General features: G+C 39.3%; 1 protein-coding gene across 2 annotated transcripts in view; it reads right to left on the reverse strand.

The window, feature by feature from the left end:
- Positions 1–14,950, reverse strand: part of SLC35A1 (solute carrier family 35 member A1) — a 532,373-nt gene that overhangs the window by 100,498 nt on the left and 416,925 nt on the right. For both annotated transcript variants that reach the window (XM_044069159.1, XM_044069151.1), the window contains exon 5: positions 1,689–1,755. In XM_044069159.1, coding sequence (XP_043925094.1) covers positions 1,689–1,755 — 67 coding nt within the window. The remainder of the gene's footprint in view (positions 1–1,688; positions 1,756–14,950) is intronic.

Genomic DNA, 14,950 nt, shown 5'->3' on the forward strand with positions numbered 1-14,950 from the left:
GCCTAGGATATTTAAGAACATTGTACAGGGACAAATATTAAGATTGTCCAGATTACATAACAGGGATGATATGTTCTTAAAGGAGATGGAAGTGATGTATCATGAGCTATATAACAGGGGTTATTCAGTGAATGAGTTAAGCATGGACATAAGTAACATCAAGGAAGATCGGGGTACACCATATTTTTCAGAGAAAGTATATAATGATTCTAACCATAATGTGGATGACCAGTCATGTTTGTACAGGGAAGGGGTTCCCATTGTAACAACATATTCCAAGAACATCAGATCCATCTGTAATATAACTGAAAAGAACTGGCACATTCTTACATCAGATCACTTTATTAACGGTGTGATAGGATCCAAACCAGTTTTTAGCTTTAGGAACAAAAATCACTAAAACGGATGTTGTGCCATAGGAAAGATAATTTAGAACCCTATACGGATAGTGGTACATTTCAATGCGGGAACTGTAATTTTTGTGGTTTCATAGACAGCAACAACATGTTTTTGCACCCCACTACTCGTCAGAGGTATTTTTTTAATGTTAGTGCCAAATGCCTCACCAAACATTCAGTATATTTAGCCCAGTGTACAGCTTGTCAGTGTTTCTATGTAAGGAAGACAGACCATTGTCTTAGAGATAGAATCAGGGAGCAGGTAAGGGAGATTAGGCATGGCAACATTTTGAACTCATTGGCTAAACACGTTACTGATGTGGGTATGGCACATACTTTTAAAGTTATAGAAACTATTGCTATCAAACGCAAAATAGGGGATGTTAAGAGTATTACTGAAAACAGGGAATTTCACTGGATTCTGTATCTGCAAGCAGACAGGAATAAGGGCCTTAATGCCAAGGTCTCTCTGAGGCCAAAGCTTAAGCAGAGAAGACCCTATTGCACTATATAATTGGTTAATTGGTGGAGTGCACTTGTTGATTAACAAAATTATATCATTGGATAAAGGAATGTACTTAAAGCCTGTTTGTATCTTGTATTTTTGTGGTCTGAAGAAGCATCACTATGCAAAAGCGCTTACCGTGTTTTATTTTGTATGTTTTTAAAGTTTTATTAAACCTGTCCTCCTATACAGGTTCAACAAAATCCTCTTGGAATTGATGAACCAACATTAACCACTCTTTCAATTCTCTATCTCCGAGCTTTACTATCCAGTAAGGACAGCTGAAGTTAATCATCTCTCTGTATTGTATAGCCAGAAATCATGTGATTGTTGTAGAAGGTATAACAGTAAATGCTGCTTAAGGTTTGTGAAGTCAGTTTTATTTCCACGTTCTTGTGGAATAGTGTTCCATATTCAGACAAACGTGCTAAATGCTTGTCAACAAGGATACGTTCATTCTTCTTTTAGTTCGAACTGTGGTTTCACCATCCTGGGACATTAAGAAGTATTGTACTTATATTGATTACAACTTCCTTGTTAGAACTGAGCAAAAGTGAAAAACAAATGTTTATATAATGCAGCAGCAGTCAGAAGGGTGCTTCTTTCAGCAACTGAGAGCCAACTATGTTTTGACAGTGCAGTGCAGTGATGTAACGATGAATAAGTTTTACATAGATACATAAAGATGGGGGGGGGGGGCTCCCTGCAACTACTGGCAATTGATATCTACTACAATTAAACAAATGTAAACTTTCAGGGAAAAATGACAGCTGTCATGCACTTACCTGCAAATCCAGAACATAAAACTGCAATGCTTACTGCAGCAAATCCTATCCATGGATTCTGTTCCACCTGCAATTAAGAAAACATGTTTTTTTTTCTATCTCTCTCTTCTGGGCACTACAATATCCTGAGTCACCTACAATTAAAAAACAACAATATCTACTTTGGTAAAAAAATCCTTTTCCAAAGCACTGCTATCAAAGGTGCCTCCTTGCCATATTTGGATCCTTGCTGAAAAATGTTAGCAACCAAATTCATAAAATAATTAGTATTGCCACTTTTCACATCCACTAGTGCTCACCAGCTTCAGGAAATACTGTACTTTTGTGGCCAGCAAAGACAATACATCTGGCATGGCTATATTAGTCAATGTGGCATTAACAGAAGATACACAAGTGTTGTAAATTAATGTAGCAGTATGAAGTTAAACGATGGCAGCCTATGCATAATCTTGTTGTCAGGAGGCACATTTATTTTAAAAATGCTGCTGCATTCTAGTAAACAAAAAAAAAAAAAAATACCAACCTTGACAGACCATACTCCACAACCAAAGAATGCAAACGTTCTAGGCCACAATGAGTAGAAATTAGGTTTGTAGCTTCTTGGAACTACCCATGAGGCAGATTGGTATCGTATCCAATGCTACACATAATTAACCAATTCTGTTACTATGTGAAGAATGGTGTCCTCCTTCTGGCACATGTAATATATATTTAATAACATCTTTAAAGCACTTTATAATCTTATAAAAATAAAAATAAATAATGTATACATTAGAATTTTCATTGTGGAGGATTCTCCACAAAAAGATGACAATTCAAGTAGTAATCCTTATTAGGCTGGAAAACATCCAGGTGCAGAACTTCAAAAGCCACATACCACCTGCAAGTCAGCAGCCTGTCTCTACATCCTGTTAATATATATGACAACCAAAATGTTTAAATGTCTTTTTACACAATACAATAAAGGTGTTTCCCTTTTATTGGTTAAGGTTTACTGGAGGTCCTTTCCAATTTTTGATATTTACAGCATCAAAAAAGCCCCTTTTTGCCCTCTCTTGGCTACATGAATGCTTTTAGTTCTAGTCCTATTTTCAGACACAGTCCTTTTAGATTGTATCATGTGCATGGCTCCCTCAGATTCAGATCTGCAGCTCTCAGCAAAATTAACAGCAAGTGATGATGACAGTTTTATTTTTCACAGACAAATGTCTCTGTAAGTGATACATCTATGAAGTTTTACCCAACAATTTAATGACCAGCACATTTCTAAAAGGGGTAACTTCAGAAAAAGAAGCAAACTAGACAAATAAACCTAATGAACAACAACTAAAATTTAACTATTGTGCTGCAGCAGATGTATCTTCAACGAATTACATATAGAAATACAAATTAGGTATAAATACATATTCTAGCTTTTTCCTGATATCAACCAGTTTCATTAAATTGTAGTTCTACATTCAGTTTACTCAGAAACAATGAGCTGAATTCAAAAAAGTTACAGGGAGGTGCAAGTCCTGTATACACCTCCAGGTAACCATTTCTGAGTCAGAGACAGCCCAACCACGGTGTTGTACCACAAAAAAGTAGTGCATCTCTGCAGTGGTCTGTTTCTGTGGCCTACAGCAAATGCTAATGAGGCATTATATGGGAGTGGCCTATGCTAATTAGCTATGCAGTGTTCCCGCCCACTGGAAATAACTGTAGTAAGGCATTTACACAGTAGAGCAAATCAGAGAATTATACAGCTGCATAAGTTAGATAAGCCACCCATATTAACAAATAAGGTGAAAACCTAATGTGTGCGCACGCGCGCACAAAAAAAAAAAAAAATCATCCAATCACTTATGAGCATCTAATAATATTACAAGTAAGTGCCAGGGAGTTTAGCTGACAGGTAGTGCTGGGTATGTGTGTGTGCACCAGTGCACGCACATGAGTGTGGCTGTGCACATGAGTGTATGCAGAGGTATGAGTGCTGTACAGTGAGGGTGTGTGTCTGTCTGTCTGTCTGGAAGGCTGCAGAAGCAGAATTAGTTTAGGGAATAAGTAGGCCAAGTGTGTGTCTGGGTGCACAGAATTTTAACTGTGAATATGATTGTGGGGGGAATCTGTGTATGTATGCATAAATGTGTAAATAAAACTCTTACTAGCACAACAAGCAGCACACTTGTCTTTGTTGCTAGAAGATCAGAAGTCTGAGTTCTATTCCTACACCAGGTATTTGGATTAATTTTAGCAATACTGATACTGCAGTATAGAATAAGGGGAGTGGCTAAACTCCTGAATGCAGCCTCCTTCAGATGAGACATTAAATCCAAGGATCTCAGGGTATCCATGTTAATGGTAGGTTTGGTAGATGCAAGTAAAATCCCACAGTACTCATCAAAAAGAGTAGGAGATGATTCCCAGTGCCTGGCCAAATTTCTACAACCAGTAAAAATACCTTGAATCTCCCTCGAAAAGGCACAATTGGCCTTTTGGGACTAATATGATCAACTGCTCAACTAACCCTTATGTCAGGAATACTACAACACTGATTTCAGTCAGGACACCATAGGTTCATACTAGGCTATCTGCCCTAGGGCATTTATAAGCCTAGCCAGAGTGTGTTTGGCTTTCGCCACCCATTTTAAATGAATTTTGCTATGCCCTTTTTCGAGGTTAGTATACTGTGCCTCTGTCTGTCTAACAGTGACACAGAAGTGATACCCGGGGTAAACCTACGATCTCCCATCCACTCATCAAGATTCCTCTTGAAGAGAGTCAATGAGGGACTCTGCCTAACCTGGACTGGGATTTTATTCCAGAGTGAAGGGAGCCTCTGGGTTATGAATCTGTCCCTCCAGCATGTCCTATTTATTTCAGTGCTAAGGTTCAAGTCTCTCGAGCGTGTAGCTCAATGGGATTTTGATTTTCTGAGGTGCAGCATGCCCATTAATTCCGGGTTGGACATGGCTTTATACATCAGGCACAGATCGCCTCTGAGCAGGCGGTATGCCACTGAGTAGAGCTGGTGTCTCTTTAACCGGGCAGAATATGGCATCTGTTTGAGCCCTTTGATCCGCTTGGTGAGGTACTTTTGGGGTCTTTCCAGTTGCTGCAGGTGTCTGGTAAGGTATATCCCAAAAGGGGCATTGTACTCAATTATGGGCCTGATGAGGGATAAGTAAAGAGGCACGATGACCTCCCCTGATCTAGATGTGAATCCCTTCATGATTAGGTGGGCTATATAAAATGTTTTTCTAACCACTTTGGCCACGTGGTTTTCAAATGAGAGATTGCTATAAACTTGGGTCCCCAGGTCCCTAATTACTTCTTCCGTACTTAATGGATTACCACCTATGTGGTAATTTGTGGGCACTTTGTTTTTGACAAAGGGGATGACTATACACTTTTTGGCGTTTAGCTTGAGGCCATGGCTCTGGCACCAGTTGTCTGTTTCTATGAGGCCCTTTTGGAGGATGCTTGTGTCGGCTGGAGAGTCGATTATGGCGCCTAGTTTGCAGTCATCTGCGAACTTGGTCAGCCACAGTCCTTCCGTGTTGGCCTGTACCTCCGAGAAATATATACCGAACAAGAGAGGTCCCAGGACTGAGCCTTGTGGGATGCCACTTGTAACTGCTTTGGAGTCTGACATAGCTCCAGCAATTCTAACCATGTGGGTTCTGTCCTTGAGCCAGTTTGCAACCCATCTAGTGACATAGGGGTTTATATTTAAGCTGGTGAGCTTATCTATAATGCCCGAGTGGGGTATTGTATTGAAGGCTTTTGCGAGGTCCAAGTAGGCTGTGTGGACCACCTTCCCCTCGTCAATGGCCTTGGTGACTGTTTCAAAGAAATCGACCAGGTTTAAGAGGCAGGATCTGCCCTTAACAAAGCCGAACTGGGTAGGATCCAGTGTCTGTAGGTCCCCAATATCTTTATTTATGAGGTCCATGATGATCCTTTCCATAGCTTTGCAGATCAAGCTAGTCAGGCTTATGGGGCGATAGTTTCCAGGATCCGTTGAGGCACCACCTTTGTGGAGAGGGACCACTGTTGCTGTACGCCACTCTTTGGGTACATATCCTGTAGTAAGGCTGAAATTGAATAGTAGTTTTATGTTTGGGTTTAGCTCTTCTTGGAGTTCATGTAGGATGCAGCCCGGTCCCATTGATGCTGTGTTCTTTACTTTGGAGAGGGTGGGTCTTACCTGAGCATCTGAGATATCAGGGGGGCAGCACTCTGCTGGGATAGATATTTGCCCTTTTGGTGGGGAGGGGGGAGAAGCTTGCACTGAACCTGTCAGCTAGGATGTTGGCAAGGTCTGTGGGTTCGGTGTATTTTTTGTCATTTTGGACTAATTCTGAGCATATCTGGGAATTCCCACCCATGTTCCTAACATAACTAAAGAAAGCCTTGTGATTATCCTTAGTGTCCCGTGCAATTTTTTTCTCAAAGTTGGCCTTAGACAATTTTATGAGTGCCCGTAGTTTTTTGCTAATACTGATCAGAGATGCCTTCCCTTTTTGGGATTTTGCTCTATCATGTAGTAGCTTCCTCCTTCTATTGTACAGTTTGTTTATGGCTGGGGTTCACCAGACAGGACGCCTGCCTTTGGAGGATTGGGTCTTGGTTTTATTTGGGATTGCATGATCCATGCATTCCTAAAGGTGTTCATAGAATGCGTTTATAAAGGATTCTGCGGTCTGGGCCGTATTTTCCACAGGCCCAGGGGCTTTGAAGGATTCCACCTCGGTTTTGAGGAGTGTGAAATTTGCTTTAGAGAAGTTTTTCACTGTGGTTTTCTGGGCAGGGGGTGGGGTCGGGATGTGAATATCCAGTGAGATTAGTTTATTGTCTGATCTTACAAGTGAGGGATACACTTCTGGTCTGGAGCATAGAGCCCCCATGTTGGTGATGATCAGGTCCAGTATGTTTTCCCCTCTTGTGGGAGTGGTAACAAGTTGTTCCATAGCATTTGAGTTTATAAATTCTGGGAACCTTTGGGCTAGGGTGTTGGAGCTAGAGTAATGCTCCCAGTCTATGTTTGGGTAGTTGAAGTCGCCCAATATAATGGTGTTTGGAGAGACCTTCATATTTTCCAGTGTTCTCAGGAAGGCCGAGTGGGGTTCCTGGGTTTGGGAGGGTGGTCTGTAGCAGGCTATAAACTGGAAGGCAGTTTTACCCACTGTTAGTTGCACATGGATAGTCTCTGATGCTTCGTGCTGTGCCACCAACCTACACACTCCTGCAGATTAACAAAAAATCCTGCAATGCAGAGGGGGAGGCACTGGACATTTTCATTCTTCCTCAACTGATGGGTTTGGATCAAAGACTCTGATCTAACTCTGACACTTCTATCAGATCTTTGGATCCCAAACTCTCAAGCTCCTTCCCTGTACCCATAATGTCCTACCAGCCTAACCTACCTCGGATCAACTTTGCTACCCTTATTAATTATCTATCTATATATATATATATATATATATATATATATATATATATATATATATATATATATATATATATATATATATATATATATATATATATATATATATATATAGATATATGGGTTCCCTTCAGAATCACGAATGTCATATGGTCGAGAAAATATGATCAAGTGTTTAGAAGCTCGAAATTCTGAACAGAGATCTGCATACAGCGCAGAATGGGAGATTTTCCTTTTCCTCGCTGTAGTGCGATCTCAGAGTTGGAATATATATGTAGTGGGGGGTTTGGGGGGTGCAGGGAGCTTGCCCCCCTATAGAAACGTTTTATTTATTTACTTATTTATTTTTTTAATTTCAGAAATTCGAACTTTTGAAAACTCAATCATATGGTCTCGACCATATGATATTCAGATTTTCAGACGTTCGAGATTCTGAAGTGAATATATATCTATATATATATATAAGACCATAACTTAGGTAAGTTAATAAAGATAGATTAAGAAAAAGAAGCTGGAGCTCAAACATGGAACAACAGTTCCCAAGAGAACTCTTAGGTCTTTCCAGAAGGAAGGGAATGGGGGCAGGTGGGTGGGAAGTTGAGGAAGAATGAAAAAGGACAACACAGCCGGAAAGTTATGGTGAGTACATAACCTTTTTATCTAATGTTGCCCTTTTCATTAATGACTGTAACACCCGTGGGGTGGTTTTATTTAGCTTTTTGTGACTTCTGCCACTCATACTATGTGGGTAAAACTAAGCGAGCCCTTAAGAAGAGATTTTTAAGAGCACTACTATGATTTGAACAATCAAAACATCAATAATGCATTATATAAACAAACTGGTTTGTCATGACAATAATAATTTCTTTTTTTCATGTTGGAAAAAGTTCCTGTTAACTCAAGGGGTGGTCCCTGGGAATTGAGGTTAGAGTACAGGGAGGGTATTTGGCAAATCAGACTTGACGCTAATACTCCACCAGGTCTGAATGACACCATTTCTATTAGCAGTGTTCTTAAATTGCGATCTGCTAAGCTCTAAGTCCCAATTATGTTTATTGCTCCTATTGTTATAATACATAATCTTGCAATGGTTGCCATAATTACTATTAATCTTTTCTATTTATTTTATTTATTCATTTATTTATGTTTTTATAACCATCAGCAGTTATTGTCTTTTAACAAAAATTATCAACAAAGTTCTTTAAATTAAAAAAAAAAATTCTTTCAACATTGCTTTGAAATATTTCATTAATATGTATTTTGGTCTGTTTTCCATTTGTTGGACCAGGTCATGTGATTTAGTGAGGTGTTTATTTAATGACTGTTTTTTTTTTGCTCTTTTTTTGTTCAGATTAGTTCTGATGAAGTCCATTTATCTGTGGAAGTAAGCATTTAACTCCACTTTTATCTTCAGTAAACCTTTTTATTTCTCTGCTATATGTCTGCTCTACACGCCATGTTCCAACGTATTTATATTTCAGTGATTGGAGACTAGGTGTGTTCCTCGCTACTCTTAGGTTCCTGGTTTTGTGTACATGAGGGCAGCTCTTATTTTTGTAGTTTCTAGTTCCAGAATGTCTCCAAATAAGACATCTTCAAGTGTAGATCTTGGGGACCTGTCCCCTTCATTAAAATCTGTGTCCTCGGTGAAAGATTTATGCAGAGAATCTAGGTGTCTCTCCTTTTACACTTCCTCTTCTGAGGGACCTCCTCAGTGGGATGGTTTGTGGAGGTATTGGATAAGGATGTCCTGAGGGACCGACCGGAGGCTTGATCAGGCTGGCTGGCTCAATGGAATGGATGAATGAGGCTCAGAACAGAGAACTGAGGGAGGTATAGTTGTCTGATCAGAGGATGGCAGGGATGTCCTATCTCTAGATAAAGAGACGGCCCTCTCCACAACCTCAAAGGCAGAGCACCTGAGGGAAACTGAAGTTGATGGCAAAGGATCTGATAATATGCAAAATGTCAGCTCCTACTACCCCACATGCACTCCATCCAAGGAAGGAGTTGGACCCAACTATCCTACACTGAAGCCCTGAGAGACAGAAATGGCTCAGACAGCTTCAAAGTCGAACCTATCCCCATGAAACCAGTGCCAATGCTTCAGCTCTGACAGTTTTCTGACTCTGAAAGGATCTGGGCCGCGTGACTAAGGGAAGTCATCGAAGTCGAAGAACAGACTGTTTTCGGGTCCGATGAAGATACCCCTAGGGGTTTCAGACACAAGGGCTCTGAAACAGTAGGATGGATCAGAGAAGGAGAAATCAGTTAGGAAGTAGTCAGAGATTAGCTCATGGATCCGGTGGAAGTCGGAACCAGGAGTACCCCCATCTGCACCTGAGCTCGGAGAAATTTTCTCATTATCCAATCCTCAGATAAAATTCTGAAGAGCTAAGAGAAGATGTGGAGAATGGAGGTTTGGAATGTCTATGAGAGATCATTCCAAGAAAGGTCAAGAGAATACAGAAGTGACTTGATCCAGTAAGAGTAGAGGTGTTCAGATTCATGGTGATTTAGGTTTAGAAGCTGCCAGATCCTACTTTTTAGACAACTTAGATGCAGCTCTGAGGAAGAAGCCAATGAGGAAGCATGATCTAGTGACCTCTTGTCTAGTTTCTTAGAGGCGGGGTTGAGCCCCAGCTGAGGGAGCAGTAGTAGTAGAAGGGAGAAGGGCCTTCAACACCAGCTTGTTTCTCTGGTCAGTGAGGGCTCTGGAATTGAACCCAGAGCAAACAGAACAATCCACATCAAAATGAGCAGATCCCAAGCAATATGCACATTCCCTGTGGGCATCTAAGTTCAGGATTTTATGCCCCTAGTTGATGCAATTTTTAAATCTGGTAGGTTTGTCAGCCATACTGGAACTAACTCCAAAACAACCAGTTTTATAGAAGAGGAAAACTACTTATGAGGTTTTTTTTAAGGAACACAAGAAAAGAGAAAGAGAAAGAAAAACTACCAACAGTGGTAGTATAATGAGTACTCTAATGAGTAGATAGAATTAAAATAACAATATACAAGTGATGGCACTATAGAGAAGTACCTAGAAACACAGTAGCTAAGTGAAAAAAAGTTTTACTAGAGAAACTAGAAATAAAGAAAGGGAGGTAGTAGGAGTAAAATAATGTAAGAGGAAGTAAATTTTAAGGCAAACTCACAATTTTAATAACCAAATAAGTCCCAAGGCTGGAGAGCATCAGGATCGTGTCTGAAGCTGAATGGCGGCAAATGATGCTCCGAGTATAATATATTAGGTTGGCAGGGCATTATGGTCAAAGGGAGAAGCTTAAGAATTTTGGATCTGAAGATCTGGTAGAAGTAGCACAGTTGGATACGAACCCATCAGTTAAGGGATGAATGAAAAGGACATCATCAGATCTCTACATTGTGCCTTAACACATTAACGGCTATGTGATGTGGAATGTCACACCTTTAGCAACCCATACACATCTTGCATTCCAGAGCATTTTCTAACAAATGAACTCAGAAAGCATAAGATAATTGTGAATATTTTGTGACAGCAGTCAGCATATTCATAGTCTTTTCCATAAATAATTATTATGCACACAAATCCCAAATTATTTTTTCTACACTTTCCTTAAATTTTCATATCCTGAAAACTATACAGCCTAGACATAAATTGTTAGAACATTTTTTTTTTAACTACATAAACTTTCACATGACAACAACAAATTATTCTGTAAGTGCATGCTTAGTGAAATACTTACAGAAATATGATAAAATAGGTTTAATTGGGTAACTTGTAATACAAATAACACTGCAGATCTCCCAAGGTGTTCCACAGTTGTACTCACCCTCCTTAGCTAACACCTAACAACTTTCAGCAAAATAGCATACATAAAAAGGATGTTCCCCAATGGGGTACTACCTGGATAAATGATCGAAGCAAAGGTACCAACGACCAAACAACAATATGTCTGACAGATGAACAACTTTAGTTCAGGATGGGATGAGGATGGGATGAGACAATGTGGATCTACACTCGTACATCTGTCTTTATACCCCAACGCATATGAGCTGAGGTTATGTGTCGGACATACAATCTCAGGAAGGAAAAGCTTTGGTACTCTGGCCTGACATCAGTGGTCACAACTCTTATGTCAGGAATACTGCAACACTGATTTCAGTCAGGATATCATATGTGTAATTGTATAAACAATACAAATAATACCGGATAGCTCTCAAGGTGTGCAACTTACAGTGCAAATATCAAAGGCAATTTTCTTAAACAACATCTAAGGTTTCATCTGATGCCAAGCAACAGTTTGTAATTCAGTTGTTTTTCAAAAGTATCCAGTACATATGGAAGCACCGTTTATTTTTATAATTATCTAACCGTGAAAAGCCGAAAGACACAAACAAACAAACTAACAACTAGCATTATTTCCAGTACTATGTGATACAAACTAGCACTGACAATAAACTACCCAGTCTTCCACACTGGTGTTTCACAGCATATACCTCAAGAAAAATGTAAGTTTCTTAGTTATGAAAATATGAACCTAAATATAAAAATATGAACAATAAGGGGCAAACAAAGACCAATTTCTCCACTGCAGGACATCCTACACTAAATCTTAGGGTCATTTTGTTAATAACTGCTTGCCCTTTCTAATACTGCCTATTATTACCCCAAAACACTCTGAACTCCATAAGAAGGAATGGGTATTAACTGAAAGTATACAAAAAAGGCGTTATAGGCTTGAGTAAGTTAAAGGCACTTATAAAGATTCAAAGCCTGCACCCTCGCAACTCGCATACAAAATTTTAGTCCTCTGTGCCACCACTACACACAAAGGATACTTTTAAAATATTACCCAGTCTTAACTATAAGTGTGTGTGTGTGTTTATGGGTCTATATTACATCACCGATCACTTAAAAAAGAGAACGGTGACTAATCAACCCTATGTAAGTGAAAGCTTATAATGTCAAACTGTCAGAACAGCGATTTTTTCCCAAGGAAAAAAAAAAAAATCGCTGTTCCAACAACAAAAAAAGAAAACACTTTAAAACATTGCATTAAGTGGGGGGGGGGGGCTTCGCCCCCACACCCTCCTGCTTAAATATACCAACTCCAAGACTGCACTACAGTGCCGAAAACAGCAAAGTAACAAAGCGGCCAAGCAAATTCTTTCCCAGGGAAAGAATTTGCTAAAAAGCCACTTCGATATTTTGCCTTTTCAGTCTTTTATGCTCGACCAAGACGCATTCGAAAGAATGCGTCTTTGGTCTTGTAATAGGAACCAGTGTGTGTGTGTGTGTGTGTGTGTGTGTGTGTGTGTGTGTGTGTGTGTGTGTGTGTGTGTGTGTGTGTGAATTTTGAACCTTGCATTCTTGACACAGCAGCAGCATTAGCCACTACGCTAACTTATCAATTAGTGTAGCAGTTTTTTTTTTTTTTTTTTTTTTACATAAGTAGTAGTAGTAGTATGAAACTGTAATGTCTGGCATTACTCAATAACTGAAACAGTTCATAAGGAATAAGGAACAGGGCACCTATAAGGGACAATAGAAGCAGAGTCCTGTAAAATCAGGAACTCTTGATATGGGATGGGGGGTGCCCATGTGGGGAATGATTTGGTAAACAGCTGTGAGGAACACTAGACGACACCAGGAAGAATGTTTTAACTATTAGTGGGGCCTCACTCAAAAAATTAACCAGAACAACAGCTCTAGCATCAAGATGCATTTTACAAGCAATAACTAGTATAAAACTCTAATGTCTGGCATTACTAACTGACTGTAAGGTTCTGAGATTTGCAAGGGCATGTAGAAAAATATGAAAATATACTATCAACTCAGGGACAGCTAAGCGGTATGATGGTATTTATGTGTACATGTAGGAGACTGAGTAAGGTGGGTGAGGAGTTATGTCAATGAGATGCATGGGTTGCCAGTATTGACTACTGCAGGAAGGTATCGATTTGCACGTGTGGTAGTCAACAGCAATTCAGAGACATGCAAATTAGTGGTTAATGAGATCTTTCCTAATTGTAGCTAACATGTCCCGGAATCACAGGGATTTGTCATATGTATACTTTGCCACCACAGTAGAGTAGAACACAAAATTCCTTTGTAGCAGAGGTGCCGGAAGCTGTTGAAGGCTGGGGGGTGGAGGGTGAGAGGGGCACTTAATAATCTAAAAAGGGCAACGCACACACACAAACACACACAAATACAATATATTCACAGGGTGTACAGTTTATCATAACAGCACTTTTCTTAAACAGCTTTAAAAAGACCATTCTTAGATTATCTGTAGTCCGACACCCATTTATAATACACTCTTCTCCTCTGCTATACCACCCCAAATAAAAATATAAAAATACAAAAATAACTTAACCATTTATATCAAACAATTCCTGGGTACACGGTGCATTTAAAAGACTAGAGTTTCCTACTGTTTGTTGTAAAATGAAAGGTGAATATCTCGATAAATAAATTAGAGCAAATATCTGACTACACAAAATCAATGTAGTACACTATCTTTAGATGGTTAACAACAGTAGTCTGGACTGGAGTAAAGCAAACTGTAATAGCATGAGTAGGAAATCCCATCTAAAAGTAGTAAAACACGCATTCAGTGTAAAAGAATATATGCAGTGTTGAATAAAGCCATACAATGCAAGCCAAATAATGCTTATTCCGCTAAATGTCCACAGTGATCAGAGTCCAATCTAGTGAGCATAAGTCATTTTAAAGTACTGTACACATCCCACCTACCTCTTACTCATCCCATCCTCTTCATAGTCTAAAGTAAACGTCTTCACTAATTCAAATTACGCACGCTGAAGACAAAGACGTAAGTTCACATTACAAGCACCTGTTGCGTCTGTGCGATCAGATGCAAAGGGCATTCTTAAAGAAGAATACCTTTAAAAAAACTTGTTTATTTTGACAATCGATAACCCACCAGATGCGCAGTAGCAAGCCATGCCCAAACCATGCCTGACACATAGCATCACGGCCATGTCTCAAAACCTCCCGCTTAATTAGTGATTCTGGTTGCTTGCCCGCATGAATATTCATAGCGTGCCGAAGCCAGAAAATATCAGAATTGTGAACTATCCATACTTGTAAATGACAAATGCACAACATATACAAAAAAAATGAAGGGTGGATTAGTGATCTTCAAAATAGATTTTATTTGGTAGTGAAAGAACTTATGTTTGTGTGTACACTACACTTTACCTCCTTTGTTTTCAGATGTTTTTGGTAACAGAAAATACGTTTTCATGTTAAGCGTCACATACTTAAATGTAATTAAGGAGAAGGATTCTTCATGAAGTTTTATTTAATAGTGCTGGCATGTGAGCGTAAACCAGTCAAACTTTCATAAATCCATAAAGAAGTATGATTTATTCGGTTAGCAAAACCTTAGCATTGTGCTTAAATGGTAACCACATGTTAGACACGTAGATATCTGTAGGATTGTAAAAGGCTGTTACAAGTTGAAAGTGGTCATTTTTAAGTTATATTGAAGCTGTAATTTGTAATAAGTCTTGTGCATCAAGCTTCGGTATTGACTTCCCTTAAATGTGCACTGTTTTGCTACATTTTGCATATAATTAGTAAAGAAGAAATTAATCGGTAAGTTTCAGGCACTGACTGCAGATTGTTTGGAAGTGTAGTATAACTAGCTTGCAGTAAAGTGTTACCGTCGTCACTGTAATGCTTTTATGACAAATGGACTGTTGCTCTTAAAAGTAACACTGCAACCCCAGGTGTAAATTTGATAGAAAAAGGGGTTTGATTGTGAATAGTCACTTAATCCGTTGTTACTAACTAGGCTTTAATTCTGGA

This window comes from Protopterus annectens, chromosome 1.part0 (genome assembly GCF_019279795.1).
Source record: "Protopterus annectens isolate FY-2018-M chromosome 1.part0, PAN1.0, whole genome shotgun sequence".
Lineage (NCBI taxonomy): Eukaryota > Metazoa > Chordata > Ceratodontiformes > Protopteridae > Protopterus > Protopterus annectens.